General features: G+C 45.9%; 1 protein-coding gene and 1 long non-coding RNA gene across 2 annotated transcripts; both read left to right on the top strand.

The window, feature by feature from the left end:
* The first annotated feature begins 1,196 nt into the window (after positions 1-1,196).
* On the top strand, positions 1,197-9,817 carry LOC125532838 (WD repeat-containing protein 70). The gene is made up of 6 exons (XM_048696730.1): positions 1,197-1,825; positions 5,929-6,141; positions 6,231-6,431; positions 6,644-6,751; positions 6,851-6,988; positions 9,554-9,817. Exons 1-6 carry the CDS (start codon positions 1,346-1,348, stop codon positions 9,815-9,817), a joined length of 1,404 nt encoding a protein of 467 aa, XP_048552687.1. The 5' UTR covers positions 1,197-1,345.
* Positions 9,818-10,924: 1,107 nt separating this feature from the next.
* LOC125532571 lies at positions 10,925-12,681 on the top strand. Its single transcript, XR_007294169.1, has 3 exons — positions 10,925-11,015; positions 11,089-11,155; positions 12,279-12,681. It is a non-coding gene; the product is annotated as an uncharacterized LOC125532571 (long non-coding RNA).
* Positions 12,682-17,605: the final 4,924 nt, after the last annotated feature.

Raw genomic sequence — 17,605 nt, 5'->3', positions numbered from 1 at the left:
CCCTCCGCTCCCCTCGTCTGCCATTACTCACCTCGGGACTTGCATCGTGACCACGCCGTCTTCCCGTGCGCCACAATTTTTGCGATATGACATGGGAATTGTACCACGCCACCCACGTTGAGGACCATGTCATCGCGCCAGCCTCCCGCGTCTACCGTCACCTCGTCGGCGTTGAGTAGGGCCAGCCGTCCCCTTCGCCGGAGGAGGAACCCCGGCCGGAAAATCAGGAGCGACGCTCCGAGGTCGGGGACGAATTCGCACGGGAGCCGTGCATCGCACACTAGATGTGTCATCCTCTGAGGTCGAAATCTGCACTTTTGCAGTTATAGATATGCAAGAATAGTATTATCCGATATCAATCTTCCCGGCATAAATGCACTCTAGTTGTCAGAGATTAGCTCATCCAAGATCATCTTGAGCCTGTTGGCAATAACTTTTGACACAAGTTTGTACACCACATTGCAGAGGCTAATAGGGTGTAGATCTTTGATTCGATCAGGGTTCCGCACCTTTGGGATAAGCATAGCAATTGTTTCGTTCCATCCCTCCGGTATACAGCCGCCTCGCAAGACATGTAACACTTTTTGTGTAACCGCATCACCCACCATACTCCAGAATCTCTTATAAAAAGTCGTTGGTATACCATCCGCATCGGGGGTTTTAAGATCCCCCATTTCCTCAATTGCTTTCTTAATTTCCTCGAGGGTATACTCTTTTTCTAGCATCTCGTTCATCTGTGCTGTGACTCGTGTCTCCATATCTTGTAACACTCTGTTGTGGTTGGCTTCAGCTCCTGCCCTATATCGGGGTGAAGTTAATTACTACCTCATTTTCGGTTTATAGGGCTCAATTCAAAAATCTCATCAACCAAGGTAGATGATGAGTGGTGGAATAATTCTCGTGGTTTGTTAAAGCACTCAATTAATGCGCTCGTTTTCTTTAAAGAATTGTGTTTACCAATGCATTAATTGCAATGCATGCATACATGAAATACATGCATTGATCACGTTTCTCACAATCCTTGTATGTAATGAATTATTGCATCTTGAAATATGATCATGTAATGGGGAACAATCAAATTGAGACTTATAAAAGGGGAAACCGATATTTTTGAGATAGCCTGTAAACCGGGAACGAGGGAGCAGTTAGGAAAGTTACCTTGTAGGATTGTCGGACGAACACGACACGAATTTGAGACCTTCGCTACGAGCAGCCAGCGGTGGCTCGATCAGTTCGGCTACAGAGACCCGGACACAGAGCCCGTGCGCTCGAACGCTCGTCGAAAAAAGAAAAACTCGCGGCAGCACCCATCTCTATTCCCGAACTCGCCGGCGACGAGTGACCTATGGCGGACGGCGGCGAGATGGACGAGGAGGCGATGATGCGCGCCTTCTTCCCGACCTCATTTGGCAAGGCGCCCACCCGCCCCAGCGCCGCCTCCCACTCCTCCACCCTCCGCAAGCCCCAAAACCCTAGCTCCAACCCCTCCACCTCTGCCGCCGCCGAGGAGGACGATGTCGGTGGCGCCGTTGTCGGACCCCCTGGGCCGCCCAAGGAATTGGCTCCTATCCAGGAGGATGACGAGGAGGGTGGCGGTCTGATTGGGCCGCCTCGGCCGCCACAGCGGCCGTCTGCGCACGCGGAGGTGGAGGACGAGGACGGCAGCATGGTTGGGCCGCCTCGGCCGCCACCGTCGAAGGAGGGGGATGAGGATGACGAGGACGACGACGACGAGGATGACGACGACGATGATATGGATGATGATGGGGATGATTTCGGCAGGATTCCTCTCAGCAACGAAATTGTTCTGCGGGGGCACACCAAGGTAACCACGCCCAGAATTATTTCCTTTTCTACAGCTGAGTTGTTTTACCTTTGGAATTGTTAAGGTTGATGTGGTTGGACAACTAGGTTTGCTCGATTAGTTCTGGATAGTTGTGGGAGCTCTCAGGTTTCTTAGTTCTTTCACAAATGATTTAGCCGAATTAAGCTCATCCTTGAAGATAAGCTGTGGAAGCTCACCTCTGTTTCACTGTTTGTTTCACACGGTGTTATTCTAAGAAATTTTCTCGACGTGTGTCACATACTGCATAAAGTTTTACAACAACAAACAACAACAACAAAGCCTTTAGTCCCAAACAAGTTGGGGTAGGCTAGAGGTGAAACACATAAGATCTCGCAACCAACTCATGGCTCTGGCACATGGATAGCAAGTTTTCACGCACCCCTGTCCATGGCTAGCTCTTTGGTGATACTCGAATCCTTCAGGTCTCTCTTAACGGACTCCTCCCATGTCAAATTCGGTCTACCCCGCTCTCTCTTGACATTCTCCGCACGCTTTAGCCGTCCACTATGCACCGGAGCTTCTGGAGGCCTGCACTGAATATGCTCAAACCATCTCAGACGATGTTGGACAAGCTTCTCTTCAATTGGTGCTACCCCAACTCTATCTCGTATATCATCATTCCGGACTCGATCCTTCCTCGTGTGGCCACACATCCATCTCAACATACGCATCTCCGCCACACCTAACTGTTGAACATGTCGCCTTTTAGTCGGCCAACACTCAGCGCCATACAACATTGCCGGTCGAACCGCCGTCCTGTACAACTGGCCTTTTAGCTTTTGTGGCACTCTCTTGTCACAGAAAATGCCAGAAGCTTGGCGCCACTTCATCCATCCGGCTTTGATTCGATGGTTCACATCTTCATCAATACCCCCATCCTCCTGCAGCATTGACCCCAAATACCGAAAGGTGTCCTTCTGAGGTACCACCTGGCCATCAAGGCTAACCTCCTCCTTACACCTAGTAGTACTGAAACCGCACATCATGTACTCGGTTTTAGTTCTACTAAGCCTAAACCCTTTCGATTCCAAGGTTTGTCTCCATAACTCTAACTTCCTATTTACCCCCGTCCGACTATCGTCAACTAGCACCACATCATCCGCAAAGAGCATACACCATGGGATATCTCCTTGTATATCCCTTGTGTCCTCATCCATCACCAATGCAAAAAGATAAGGGCTCAAAGCTGACCCCTGATGCAGTCCTATCTTAATCGGGAAGTCATCAGTGTCGACATCACTTGTTCGAACACTTGTCACAACATTATCGTATATGTCCTTGATGAGGGTAATGTACTTTGCTGGGACTTTGTGTTTCTCCAAGGCCCACCACATGACATTCTGCGGTATCTTATCATAGGCCTTCTCCAAGTCAATGAACACCATATGCAAGTCCTTCTTTTGCTCCCTATATCTCTCCATAAGTTGTCGTACCAAGAAAATGGCTTCCATGGTCGACCTCCCAGGCATGAAACCAAATTGATTTTTGGTCACGCTTGTCATTCTTCTTAAGCGGTGCTCAATGACTCTCTCCCATAGCTTCATTGTATGGCTCATCAGCTTAATTCCACAGTAATTAGTACAACTCTGAACATCCCCCTTGTTCTTGAAGATTGGTACTAATATACTCCGTCTCCATTCTTCTGGCATCTTGTTTGCCCGAAAAATGAGGTTGAAAAGCTTGGTTAGCCATACTATCGCTATGTCCCCGAGACCTTTCCACACCTCAATGGGGATACAATCAGGGCCCATCGCCTTGCCTCCTTTCATCCTTTTTAAAGCCTCCTTGACCTCAGACTCCTGGATTCGCCGCACAAAACGCATGCTGGTCTCATCAAAGGAGTCGTCCAGTTCAATGGTAGAACTCTCATTCTCCCCATTGAACAGCTTGTCGAAGTACTCCCGCCATCTATGCTTAATCTCCTCGTCCTTCACCAAGAGTTGGCCTGCTCCGTCCTTGATGCATTTGACTTGGCCAATATCCCTCGTCTTCCTCTCTCGGATCTTGGCCATCTTATAGATGTCCCTTTCACCTTCCTTCGTGCCTAACCGTTGGTAGAGGTCCTCATATGCCTGACCCCTTGCTTCACCAACAGCTCGCTTTGCGGCCTTCTTCGCCATCTTGTACTTCTCTATGTTGTCTGCACTCCTATCCAGGTATAGGCGTTTGAAGCAATCTTTCTTCTCTTTAATCGCCTTCTGGACATCATCATTCCACCACCAGGTATCCTTACCTTCGCTTCTCCTTCCCCTGGACACTCCAAGCTCCTCCGAGGCCACCTTACGAATGCAAGTCGCCATCTTCGCCCACACATTGTTCGTATCTCCTCCTTCCTCCCAAGGGCCCTCCTTAATGACCCTCTCCTTGAACGCTAGAGCTACCTCCCCCTTGAGCTTCCACCACTTCGTTCTAGCGACTTTGGCACGCTTATCCCGCTGGACACGAATTCGAAAGCGGAAGTCAACAACCACCAGCTTATGCTGGGGTACAACACTCTCTCCAGGTATCACCTTACAGTCTAGGCACGCACGCCTATCTTCTCTTCTCGAGAGGATGAAATCAATCTGGCTAGAGTGTTGGCCACTACTAAAAGTCACCAGATGTGATTCTGTCTTTCTAAAGAGGGTGTTAGCTACAATCATGTTGTAGGCTAGAGCAAAGCTTAAGACATCTTCTCCTTCTTGATTCCTGATGCCATAGCCAAAGCCCCCGTGCGCCCCTTCAAAACCTGTGTTAGATGTACCCACGTGGCCAGTGAGGTCTCCTCCTATGAAGAGCTTCTCATCAATCGGTACACTCCTAACCATGTCTTCCAGGCCTTCCCAGAACTCCCTCTTGGTGTTCTCATTTTGGCCTACTTGCGGGGCATACGCGCTGATAACATTGAGAACCAAGTCCTCAACTACCAGCTTGACCAGGATAATCCGGTCCCCATGTCTCTTGACGTCTACCACTCCATACTTGAGGCTCTTGTTGATCAAGATGCCTACGCCATTTCTGTTTGCAGCCGTCCCTGTGTACCACAGCTTGAAGCCGGTATCCTCCACCTCCTTCGCCTTCTGTCCTCTCCATTTGGTTTCTTGGACGCAAAGGATATCAACACCTCTCCTCACCGCTGCATCAACTAGCTCCCGAAGCTTCCCTGTCAGAGACCCTACGTTCCAGCTACCTAAGCGAATCCTCCTAGGCTCGGCTAGCTTCCTTACCCTTCGCACTCGTCGAGTCAAATGCGAAGACCCTTGCCCATTTTCCACTACATCCGGGCGCCGATGTAGCGCGCCACTAAGGATGCGACGACCCGATCCTCGCTCACTTGCCACCGTATCCGGATCAAGATACAGCGCGCCACCTTGGGGGTGACGGCCCGGCCCTTGCCCATTTTCCACCACACCCGGGTTCCGATGTAGCGCGTCGCTGAGAGGGTTACGCCCCAACGAAAATCTTTTGGGTTTCATCTCCATAAGAGTGGCTGAGTTTTTACGTTGGCTCGCCAAGCCTATCACAACCCTCCTCCTTTACCCGGGCTTGGGACCGCTATGTTGAGACAACATAAGTGGAGTTATACTGCATAAAGTTTTCTGTAAAGAATTTCTATCAAGACCCCAGACGAGGCATGAACAAAATTTGGAGTATATCGTGCCAACTCTAGCCATGTTCAAACAGAATGAGTTGTCTAGAAACAGCGCAATGTCCAATCCATGGTAAAGCTGAGTACATCCTCAATATTTTTTCTTCTCGAACACAGAGTGATGCCATTTTTTATTAGAAGAAAAACTTAAGGATGATGTGGGCCTTACAACTAAAAGTCTACAACTCAAAAAAACAAATAAAAAAGGCAACAAATATACCTAGTCCGACAAAGAAAAAGAACAGCAGAAAAAAAAAGAGGCTAAAACTAAAAGGCTTTTCACCTAGCTAGCCAACCTTAGAATTGACAAATTTAGTCGAATATCAACCTGCGTGCTCTTGGGGTGATCCTCAATGGTGCCTCCTGTGATGCTATGAAGAGTCGTCCGGGTTACATTGCTAGTTTCAAGTAAATCTATTTTGCTGGTTTTAATAATCATTTATTTCATTTGCAGGTTGTCTCAGCCCTTGCTGTTGACCCTACAGGATCCCGAGTGCTCTCTGGCAGCTATGATTATACAATACGGATGTATGACTTCCAAGGCATGAACTCGAAGCTACAGTCATTTAGGCAATTAGAACCTTGTGAGGGGCATCAAGTTCGTAGCCTAAGCTGGAGTCCAACATCGGACCGATTCTTATGTGTCACGGGTTCAGCTCAGGCCAAGGTATTCTGGTTTGCTATCTTCCTGAATCACCAAAAACTGTGACGCCTAGAAATCAATACCATGTTATTTATCATTATGTCTCCTAACAGATATATGACCGAGACGGGCTTTCACTTGGTGAGTTTGTTAAGGGTGACATGTATATCCGTGATCTGAAGAATACAAAGGGTCACATTTCTGGACTAACTGGTGGTGAATGGAATCCCAAGTCAAAAGAAACTATATTGACCTCATCGGAAGATGGATCATTACGTCTCTGGGATGTTTCAGACTTTAGCAGTCAAAAGCAGGTACGTTGAACTAATCGTTCTATTCGCTAGATAGCAGTGCATCATTTTGAGGAGAAGGTCCCAGTAATATAATAACCCTGAAATGCTCTGATATTTGTTCATTTTTGCACCAATATTTGCTTAAAGTTGAACCACTTGTTATGTAGTATGATTGAAGCTCCTACCATTTTCTATTGTGGAATACTGAATTTTTGTCATTACATTTTCAATAGGTCATCAAACCAAAGTTAAAAAGACCAATGCGAATTCCTGTTACTTCATGTGCATGGGATCATGAAGGCAAGCGGATTGTTGCTGGCGTGGGGGATGGTTCCATTCAGGTACTTCATATATTGCACAATCTCTAAACTGTCCTATCACTTTGAGTTTAATTAGATGGTTTGGTTAATACATTGTATGACCTCATATGTCTTTTGTAGCTCTGGACCATAAAGACTGGATGGGGAAGCAGACCAGATATTCATGTTGAAAAAGCACATACAGAAGATATCACTGGGGTTAAGTTTTCTACTGATGGGCAGATTCTTCTGTCAAGAAGTATGGATAGTACTCTAAAGGTAATGTATCTGGTCTGTTAACATGATCCATGTCTGCATGTTTAAATTCATTATCTGCAATCCGCCTATGCCGTCATACTCTTACACACTGAAAAGTTGTTCAGTATTTAGGTTAAGCATCAGTCCAGTAAGCCTTGAGATGTCACCTACATTTCTCAACAGTACTTCTGCTTAGGGCATGCTTGTTATAGCTGCAACTTCCACAGCTGCAGCTGCAACAGCTCCGGCTGAAAGGAGCAGCTATAGCTGCGGCTGAAAGATTGGAGCCAAGATACAGGCGTTTGGTAGTTGCGCTGTAGCAGCTGCAGCTGCTGCAGAAGCGTGCTAAAATGACCATAATGTCCTCTGTTGTTCTGTAGATTGGGAATAGGTGCTGATTGTACTGTTATAATCGAAATGACTTGATTAAGAGCTCTTTTTGTCGCAGATTGTCGGTTTTCATGGTTTTTAACTGAAATTACAATTGTTTGATGTCATAGACAGTGTATTTAAATGATTTTGGCATATTGGCTATATGATACTCCCTCCGTTTTTATTTACTCTGCATATTAGTTTCGTCTCAAGTCAAACTTTGGCCAAGTTTATACAAAAATTATTAACATCCGCGATACCAAATCAATACCATTAGAATCATCATTGAATATTTTTCACATCATATATATTTTTTATTGTGAAAGTTCATATTATTTTCTATAAACTTAGTCAAAACTAATATGCGTAGTAAATAAAAACGGAGGGAGTGATGCATTTGAACAGATCAAACATATTGTGCTAATTATATATTACATGAAACCATCGGTTGGTTGTCAAATACAAGGTTTTCATTACATTACCACTATAGTTAAACAAGGTCTCAATCAGGATGCAAATACACAATTCAAACTGTTCTCGGCTAAGCAAACAAATACAAATTTTAGGATGTTCAAAGCTAAGCAAGGAAATATATAAAGATACATAGCAGTCCACATGAGGAGAAATTACTCCTTCCTTTCCCTCACACTGTCTCTTGAGCCAATTGAGTCTCCCCTCATTTGTCTTCATTGCATAAAAGAAGCTGCGATTTGACGGTTTAGCAAACAACTTTGTAGCCATGTAGTACTCATTACTAGTCTCGAATGCCCCACACTTGGCAACATCTTCCATAATGGTGAGAATATCATCATTGAAGTCCTTTGGCACATTATTTTTCTGTACTTAGATGGACTCCAAGGAATTGCACTTGCCTTCTTACGCTTGGGCTTTGGTTGTACTGGGATCGAGAGTCCATCAACATTTGCTCCTCCAATCGTGATCAGAAGCTCCTTTATGTTCGCTGGAGGTCCTTTGTGGAAAGCTCTAATTGCCCTGTGAACCTGCACATAAGATAAAACTTAGTACTTGTCAGAGATATAATAAAATATGACGTTACTAAATCTGATTTCCGCATTTGAAAGCAACCAACCATGTTAAGTACTGGGTTGGCCTATGATCAGTTTCAGCCTTGAAAGGAAATGACGTCTGCATAGCCAGTCATCAATTTGCATAACAATGAAAACATAGCAGAGCAGCAGCACAAAGCATAGCATCAACATCACATACAACATAGTAGTTCTATTTTTAGATCCACAGCAAATTCACAGTTCACAGCACAGAGCCGAGAAGCCCATGGAGCAGTTCATGTGCAATAGCAATTCACAAGCATCAGTTCATAGGCACAGTTCATATGCAATAGCAATTCACAGCACATCAGTTTACAGCCACCACACACACCACTCCCAGCCAGCTCACGCTAGCACACCACACCCAGCTCGCCCACCTCTCACTCACATGCACGCACAGCTCAGGCATGAGCACACGCACAGCTCAGGCATGAGCACACGCACAGCTCAGGCATAAGCACGCCCACCAGGCGACCACACTGCAGGGGGAGGCTGACGAGCAGATCCGGGAGGGTCGGCAGGGACCGTGCCCTCTGGCCAATGGGGTGCGGTTGGAGGAGGATCCGTTCCTCCGGCCGGAGATCCATCGGTGGCGGTGGAGCTAGATTGTTGGGAAGGGGGGGGGGGGGAGGCGGGAAAGCGGTGAGTTGGAGAATTGAGTAATGTTGAGGTTAAGGAGAGAGAATGAGAGTAACAGTGTGTAGAGAAAAGGAACGAATCGAGTACGAGGGTTGGTGTAGGTGAGTGTGTGTTGTGGGGGGGGAGGAGAGAGGGGAAGGGGAAAGGGGAAGAGAAAGAAGGAAGGGGTAGGAGAGGTGGTATAAGGATGGTACTTGATGTTTGCTTTTGAGGTTAGGGACCAGGCGTCTAGAGAGGTGGGCATGGAATTTAAGGAAGAAATAGAGTGGATAGAAGAAGGAATGTTGCATAGGAAGTTTAGGAGCCATGATTAGTACTAATTTATCGATTCACTACTAGCACGCTGCAATGTGTTCAGTTATCAGACTCAGTTAGGTACTTTTGCTGTTTGGGTCTACTGTTATCTTGTGAATCTATGATAATGATAAGAACTGCAGCATTGGTCTTCTCTTCCTTATACTGTATATATTATTTCTAATTATGGTATTGCATTGGTAATTTTATGTAGATATGGGATTTGAGGAAAATGAAGACTCCTTTGAAAGTGTTCGACGATCTGCCTAATAACTATGCGGAGACAAATGCTTCATTTAGTTCAGACGAGCAACTTATTTTTACAGGAACCTCTGTTGAGAAAGATGGGCAGAAGGAGGACTTTGAGCATAAGGCTGTTGGAGAGCATGTGCATTTGATAGGAGGGAAACGTAGAAGCTTAGTAGAAAATCGAAAAGGGGTGGGAATATTGTCACCACAATTAACAGAAGCGCAGTGAATAAAGAGGTCACTCTGGCATCCAAAGGGGAATTAAAGTCAGGGGGAAGGAGGGAATTTAGGATTCATTAGTAAGACTGGTGGATAAGCTGGTGCTGAATACTAGATGTTGTTTGAAAAGGAGTAATATTGATTGAGGTTAGATTGAACCGGTCAGAACGTAAGGATATGTCTGTGAGGATGAGATACGCGCAAAAGCAGAGTTTGGGGGACATAGAAGGAAGGAAGTAGGGAGCCACGCAAAAGATATAGATGTCTGAGTGGATACCTTGACATGTAGTAGAGAGGGTGCGTTCTATGTATGTGTTGGGCACACGACGCACGCAAGAGGGAAAAAAAATCTGTTGATGGAATTAATGGAGAAGTGAGCAAACCTTTAATAACCCCGTGTGGCTCATGGTGCAGAGATCAGGAGCCACGAGCACCGGTTAAGACGCCAAAGGGAGATGATGAAAGACGCACGGACTAGGTCAAAGGGATTCAGCACGAAAAGCCAGAGAAAGCGCACTAAGAGTTAGATGAGGTCGCAGGGTTTGGATGGAATGAAAAGTTAAAGGAGCACAATAGAAGGAAGGACAGCAATGAGATAGTATATTGAATGTTTAGAGGAGGCACCAACGGAATAGGGAAGGAACGAGGCGCAGATATGACAGAAAGTGCAAAGGGAAAGAGATAAATAATACAAGGAGGATAAGGGGAACGATTAATAAAGCATAAGAAGAAGAAGAAGAAGAAACACACGTAGACTAGTTGTATATAGTAGGATAGGTAAAGTTTAACAGTATATTGGTGATATTCTGGAAAGGGTAGGAAGTAAATGTACGATCCCGAAGTATAGGAAGCCGAGGCACTTGTCAAGTTGATGGAACGAGCAAGGAGATAGGAAGAAGAAGAAGAAGGAAGGAAGAATAAGAAGAAGAAGAGAAGTAAAGAAGAAGTATAGAAGTGCACGTTCATACAGATTTATTTGTTACAGGAAGGTGGTTTAATTAAGGAGACCTGAGAATGGAGGTGGAGAGAAGTACGCAAAGAGAGGCAATTCTTGAAATATGCTGATGCTGGAAGGGAGCACGAAGAAAAGTAGACCAGAGGGAATGTGTTAAAGTAGATGCGCACCAGCATATGCCTCAAACTCAGCCAGAAACCAGTCTTCGCAGAGTCTGATTCCGACGAGCGAAGAGAAAAAATAACATATGGATGTAAGCTATTTGTTTTTAATAAAATGAGCTTTGGCACAATGTTCTGTTTTCTGACAGAGTGAATCTAATGCAGTGACCGTTAAGTTTCTTGCATGAGTCCTGCAACATGTACTTTTACTGGGGACAAACTATAGAATGTGGTAAGTGTCGAATACAATGGACCACCAGCATGTCTTCTCAGTTCCAAAATTTTATATCTGATAGTATGTTGGTAGGTTTATACGATTTATAGTCCCTACAGATTAATAGGGTAACCTGACTGCAAAATGTAAGGGAGAGCAGATTTTTAATGCATAGAAAAGAAGACGTTTTTATATGCAAAAGCAAAAAACGTCTTACATTTTGTAGAGGCAGTATTATGCAATGGAGATAGACATAGTTTATGGCTTGCAAATAACGCAATTGCTACATATTCACTAGTTAATCACCCAACTTGGAAAACTGAGTAGGAGCTCTGCCACTCACATTAGAGGTATGAGTTACACTTGAACACAGGTGGTTTTTTTGTTTGACACTACTGTCCACCCAGCAGCAAGAAGAAGAGGAAGAAGAAGAGGAGAAGAGGAGGAAGGAGAAAGGAGAAGGAAGAAGAAGAAGAAGAAGAAGAAGAAGAAGAAGAAGGAAGAAGAAGGAAGAGAAAAGAAGAAGAAGAAAGAAGAAGAAGAAGAGAAAGAAGAAGAAAGAGATAGAGAGAAGCAAGAAGACCCCGACAGCGATGTGCCAGAGAACGAGCGATAGGAAGAGAGATCGAGAGTGTACGGCAGATTCAAGGAATAGAGCAAGAGGATGTAAGAGGAGAAGTATGTAGTGAGGGTATAGATTACTATAGTGTTGTTGCTAAGAATGGTTTGACACCAGCTCTGAAATAATGACGAGAAGGACGCCAGCAAGGGAGTGAAGACGGATCACACTTGGGATGAGACCGTGTGAGCACGTGAGAGTGAAAGGGAGAGAAAGAGCGTTGTGTAGAGAGAAGAAGAGAACTGACGCAGTAATGGATTACAGGTTGGAAGGAAGAAAGGAAGAAGTACTGAAGGAGACAGCATTCACTTGATAACGACTAAATAGATAAGAGAGAAGAGCGATCTTATGAAAGAATGTGATTAAAGACTTTAAGTGTTCACTTGTCCTTCGTGATTAGTCATTAATCCAGAGCGAATGCCTCAAAAAATTTCATCTCTTTTTTTGACAGTTAAACTTTTCATGTATTTACTTGGTAGTCTTTTTTTTGTGCGTGTGTCTGATTATTGAACTATTTCACAGAATTAGCAACCATCGGGAGCTCGGTTTTTTCTGAAGATACCCAGGGAAAAGTTGTCGCACAGGAAAACTGTTACAATAAGACGGGTCCATCAAGCTCCTTTGTCAAGTGAATGAAGATTAACAAACCAGATTCATGTTACAACAGGATGAGGTTTTTGCTGTACCTTCAGTTTACCAGCCATTATCCATACTCTGCACGCTTGATCCAGTGTATCGCCATTAGCCCACGAGAAAGCTGTACTGTTTTTTCCTTCCGTGTTGTTGTCGTCTTTGTGATGATTGATGTGACGTGTAGAGTAGACAAGGAAGACCGATTTGCATTTTCAAAATGTCATTCTACCTGATGCGCGTTTTACAGTGCGGTTCGTATCCAGTTGCTTTTTCTACGCATTTGCCCTTTTCCCCCGTGATGTGGTCATTTATGCATTATCGTTCGCGTGCTGTGCTTGTATTTTCTTCCTGGGAATTATATCGTGACCAATGACTCTGGAGCACCACTTGTTTTGTGTCACCTCCTGGAGCACCACGTCAGGGCATCTCCAACGCCGACCCTTAAATTGGACATAGTATCCGTCGGACTGGTCCGGACTAGTTCACATACGAGAGCCGGCAAGCAAAAAAAGACAATGTCAACAAGGTACATACCAAGTCAAATGACCAAACACAGAGCATATCCGGCCAATAAATTGTATATTAGATCAAATTCACATACAACAACTTGGTTGGCCAATAAGTTGTATATTAGATCAAATGCACATACAACTTGGTTGGCGATTTATGCACCACTTTACTCTCAATAGAGAGGGAGGATCAACACCACCAACAAAGCTTTTAGTCCCAAACAAGTTGGGGTAGGCTAGAGGTGAAACACATAAAGATCTCGCGAACTGATCCGACCAGGGTTCATCTAGGTGTGCTATGGTTACAGTGCAGGATATGGTAGACATCCTCACGCACACAGTTTTGCATCAGCACCCCTGTCCACTGGCTCAGCTCTTTGGCTGCATACTCCAATCTTTCAGGTCTTCTTAACGGACTCCTCCCATGTCAAATTCGGTCTACCCCGCTCTCTCTTGACATTCTCCGCACTGCTTTAGCCGTCCACTATGCACACCGGAGCTTCTGGAGGCCTGCGCTGAATATGCCCAAACCATCTCAGACGATGTTGGACAAGCTTCTCTTCAATTGGTGCTACCCCAACTCTATCTCGTATATCATCATTCCGGACTCGATCCTTCCTCGTGTGGCCACACATCCAATCTCAACATACGCATCTCGCCACACACCTAGACTGTTGAAATCAGTAAGTTCGGCCTTTAAGTGGCGGGCTCCAAACACTAGGGAACTCAGAGCTGAGCAGATGTAATATTACAGACATTTTGCCTCTCCTGCGGTCGATCTATACGGATAGGACACCGCCGTCCTGCTACAACCTGTGCGGGCGTGTTTATTTAGCTTTATGGGAGCACGATCTCCTCTTGTCAGCAACGAAAATGCCAAAGCTTTGGCGGTCCACCCCACTTCAATCCTGAGGCGCAGCTGTCCTTTTGATGAGGTTGTTCGTATGGTATGCAACATGCTCGTGGTCATACGGAATATCACAGGAGCCCGAATATCCTCTTCCTCCATACACATTGACCCCAAATACCGAAAGGTGTCCTTCTGAGGTACCACCTGGCCATCAAGGCTAACCTCCTCCTCACACCTAGTAGTACTGAAACCGCACATCATGTACTCGGTTTTAGTTCTACTAAGCCTAAACCCTTTCGATTCCAAGGTTTGTCTCCATAACTCTAACTTCCTATTTACCCCCGTCCGACTATCGTCAACTAGCACCACATCATCCGCAAAGAGCATACACCATGGGATATCTCCTTGTATATCCCTTGTGACCTCATCCATCACCAATGCAAAAAGATAAGGGCTCAAAGCTGACCCCTGATGCAGTCCTATCTTAATCGGGAAGTCATCAGTGTCGACATCACTTGTTCGAACACTTGTCACAACATTATCGTACATGTCCTTGATGAGGGTAATGTACTTTGCTGGGACTTTGTGTTTCTCCAAGGCCCACCACATGACATTCCGCGGTATCTTATCATAGGCCTTCTCCAAGTCAATGAACACCATATGCAAGTCCTTCTTTTGCTCCCATATCTCTCCATAAGTTGTCGTACCAAGAAAATGGCTTCCATGGTCGACCTCCCAGGCATGAAACCAAACTGATTTTTGGTCACGCTTGTCATTCTTCTTAAGCGGTGCTCAATGACTCTCTCCCATAGCTTCATTGTATGGCTCATCAGCTTAATTCCACGGTAATTAGTACAACTCTGAACATCCCCCTTGTTCTTGAAGATTGGTACTAATATACTCCGTCTCCATTCTTCTGGCATCTTGTTTGCGCCGAAAAATGAGGTTGAAAAGCTTGGTTAGCCATACTATCGCTATGTCCCCGAGACCTTTCCACACCTCAATGGGGATACAATCAGGGCCCATCGCCTTGCCTCCTTTCATCCTTTTTAAAGCCTCCTTGACCTCAGACTCCTGGATTCGCCGCACAAAACGCATGCTGGTCTCATCAAAGGAGTCGTCCAGTTCAATGGTAGAACTCTCATTCTCCCCATTGAACAGCTTGTCGAAGTACTCCCGCCATCTATGCTTAATCTCCTCGTCCTTCACCAAGAGTTGGCCTGCTCCGTCCTTGATGCATTTGACTTGGCCAATATCCCTCGTCTTCCTCTCTCGGATCTTGGCCATCTTATAGATGTCCCTTTCACCTTCCTTCGTGCCTAACCGTTGGTAGAGGTCCTCATATGCCCGACCCCTTGCTTCACCAACAGCTCGCTTTGCGGCCTTCTTCGCCATCTTGTACTTCTCTATGTTGTCTGCACTCCTATCCAGGTATAGGCGTTTGAAGCAATCTTTCTTCTCTTTAATCGCCTTCTGGACATCATCATTCCACCACCAGGTATCCTTATCTTCGCTTCTCCTTCCCCTGGACACTCCAACTCCTCGAGGCCACCTTACGTGCAGTCGCCATCTCGTGTTGGGTTCGTAGTAATTTCAAAATTTCCTACGCACACGCAAGATCATGGTGATGCATAGCAACGAGAGGGGGGAGTGTGATCTACGTACCCTTGTAAATCGACAACGGAAGCGTTAGCACAACATGGTTGATGTAGTCGTACGTCTTCACGGCCCGACCGGATCAAGCACCGAAACTACGGCACCTCCGAGTTCTAGCACATCGTTTAGCTCGATGCGATCCCCGGACTCCGATCCAGCAAAGGTGCGGGAGAGTTGTCAGCGACGGTCGGGTCAAAGGGTAGAGATCGGGTGTCACCCATTATTGCGGGACTTACTATCCAAGTACGGGGTTATTGCGGTAGTCCCAAGAGCCCGTTCAGTCGCTCGTATGACGATTCTCCCGGACTCCGATCGCAAGCAAAGTGTCCGGGGAAGGCGAGTTGCCCGTTTCAGCGCAACGACGGCGTAGGGTGACGATCTTGGCATGCTGTCTACTGTCGCAGGGCTTTTCGCCTAGACGCACCCTGGTAGGGCATATTATATTCGAGGACCTTATGGTGGGAAGGAGGGCTTGGCACGGCTACTACTAGGCTAAGAATTATGATCCACTTGTGGGATGACGGAACTGTTGTGGTGTCAGAGGGGTGGACCTGCGGCCCGTGCATAATAAAGTGATCTAGAGGGGATGGATTATGGCCAGGCCGACGATGGGCCCTCGTAATGGCTGGCGTCTACTAAAGGAAGGAGATACGCACTCCCACTATGTAGAGGATTCACCTCTTGTCCACCCCAACGCCTTCTACAGTAGGACTCCTACTAGGGTCCTTTAGGGGCGGGCCTCTAACCCACTCTCTCGAGCTCCGTCCCAAAGGGAGTAAGAAGTGGGGAGGGAGAGGGAAAGGGGGCGGGGCGCCGCCCCCCTCTCCTAGTCCAATTCGGACCAGGGGGGAAGAGTGCGCGCGCCCACCTTTGGCTGCCCCTCTCTCTCTCCACTAAGGCCCATATGGCCCATTACTTCTCCCGGGGGGGGGGTTCCGGTAACCCGTCCAAACCCTCGGCTCTCCGGTTTTCTCCGAAATCACCCGGAACACTTCCGGTGTCCGAATATAGCCGTCCAATATATCAATCTTTATGTCTCGACCATTTCGAGACTCGTCATGTCCGTGATCACATCCGGGACTCCGAACTGCCTTCGGTACATCAAAACTCATAAACGCATAATATAACTCGTCATATCGAAAGTAAGTGTTTGACGGAATCCTCTGACGTTCGAGAACTATGTAGACATGACCAAGACACACGTCTCCGGTCAATAACCAATAGCGGAACCTGGATGCTCATATTGGCTCCTACATATTCTACGAAGATCTTTATCGGTCAGACCGCATAACAACATACGTTGTTCCCTTTGTCATCGGTATGTTACTTGCCCGAGATTCGATCGTCGGTATCTCAATACCTAGTTCAATCTCGTTACCGGCAAGTCTCTTTACTCGTTCCGTAATACATCATCTCACAACTAACTCATTAGTTGCAATGCTTGCAAGGCTTTATGTGATGTGCATTACCGAGAGGGCCCAGAGATACCTCTCCGACAATCGGAGTGACAAATCCTAATCTCGAAATACGCCAACCCAACATGTACCTTTGGAGACACCTGTAGAGCACCTTTATAATCACCCAGTTACGTTGTGACGTTTGGTAGCACACAAAGTGTTCCTCCGGCAAACGGGAGTTGCATAATCTCATAGTCATAGGAACATGTATAAGTCATGAAGAAAGAATAGCAACATACTAAGATCGGGTGCTAAAGGCTAATGCGAATGGGTCAGTCAATCAGACATCATTCTCCTAATGATGTGATGCCATTAATTAAATACAACTCATGTTCATGGTTAGGAAACTTAACCATCTTTGATTAACGAGCTAGTCAAGTAGAGGCATACTAGGGACACTATGTTTGTCTATGTATTCACACATGTACTAAGTTTCCGGTTAATACAATTCTAGCATGAATAATAAACATTTATCATGATATAAGGAAATAAATAAATAACAACTTTATTATTGCCTCTAGGGCATATTTCCTTCAGTCTCCCACTTGCACTAGAGTCAATAATCTAGATTACACAGTAATGATTCTAACACCCATGGAGCCTTGGTGCTGATCATGTTTTGCTCGTGGAAGAGGCTTAGTCAACGGGTCTGCAACATTCAGATCCGTATGTATCTTGCAAATCTCTATGTCTCCCACCTGGACTAGATCCCGGATGGAATTGAAGCGTCTCTTGATGTGCTTG

This window comes from Triticum urartu, chromosome 1, assembly GCF_003073215.2.
Source record: "Triticum urartu cultivar G1812 chromosome 1, Tu2.1, whole genome shotgun sequence".
NCBI classification, from domain to species: domain Eukaryota; kingdom Viridiplantae; phylum Streptophyta; class Magnoliopsida; order Poales; family Poaceae; genus Triticum; species Triticum urartu.
This window is presented reverse-complemented; position numbering and strand designations above follow the sequence as displayed.

Bases quoted from the DNA above. Each gene is read 5' to 3' on its own strand.
- LOC125532838 (XM_048696730.1), top strand. From the start codon at position 1,346: ATGGCGGACGGCGGCGAGATGGACGAGGAGGCGATGATGCGCGCCTTC. The intron at 6,432-6,643 runs GTACGTTGAACT...CATTTTCAATAG, and splicing joins ACTTTAGCAGTCAAAAGCAG to GTCATCAAACCAAAGTTAAA. The intron at 6,989-9,553 runs GTAATGTATCTG...AATTTTATGTAG, and splicing joins GTATGGATAGTACTCTAAAG to ATATGGGATTTGAGGAAAAT.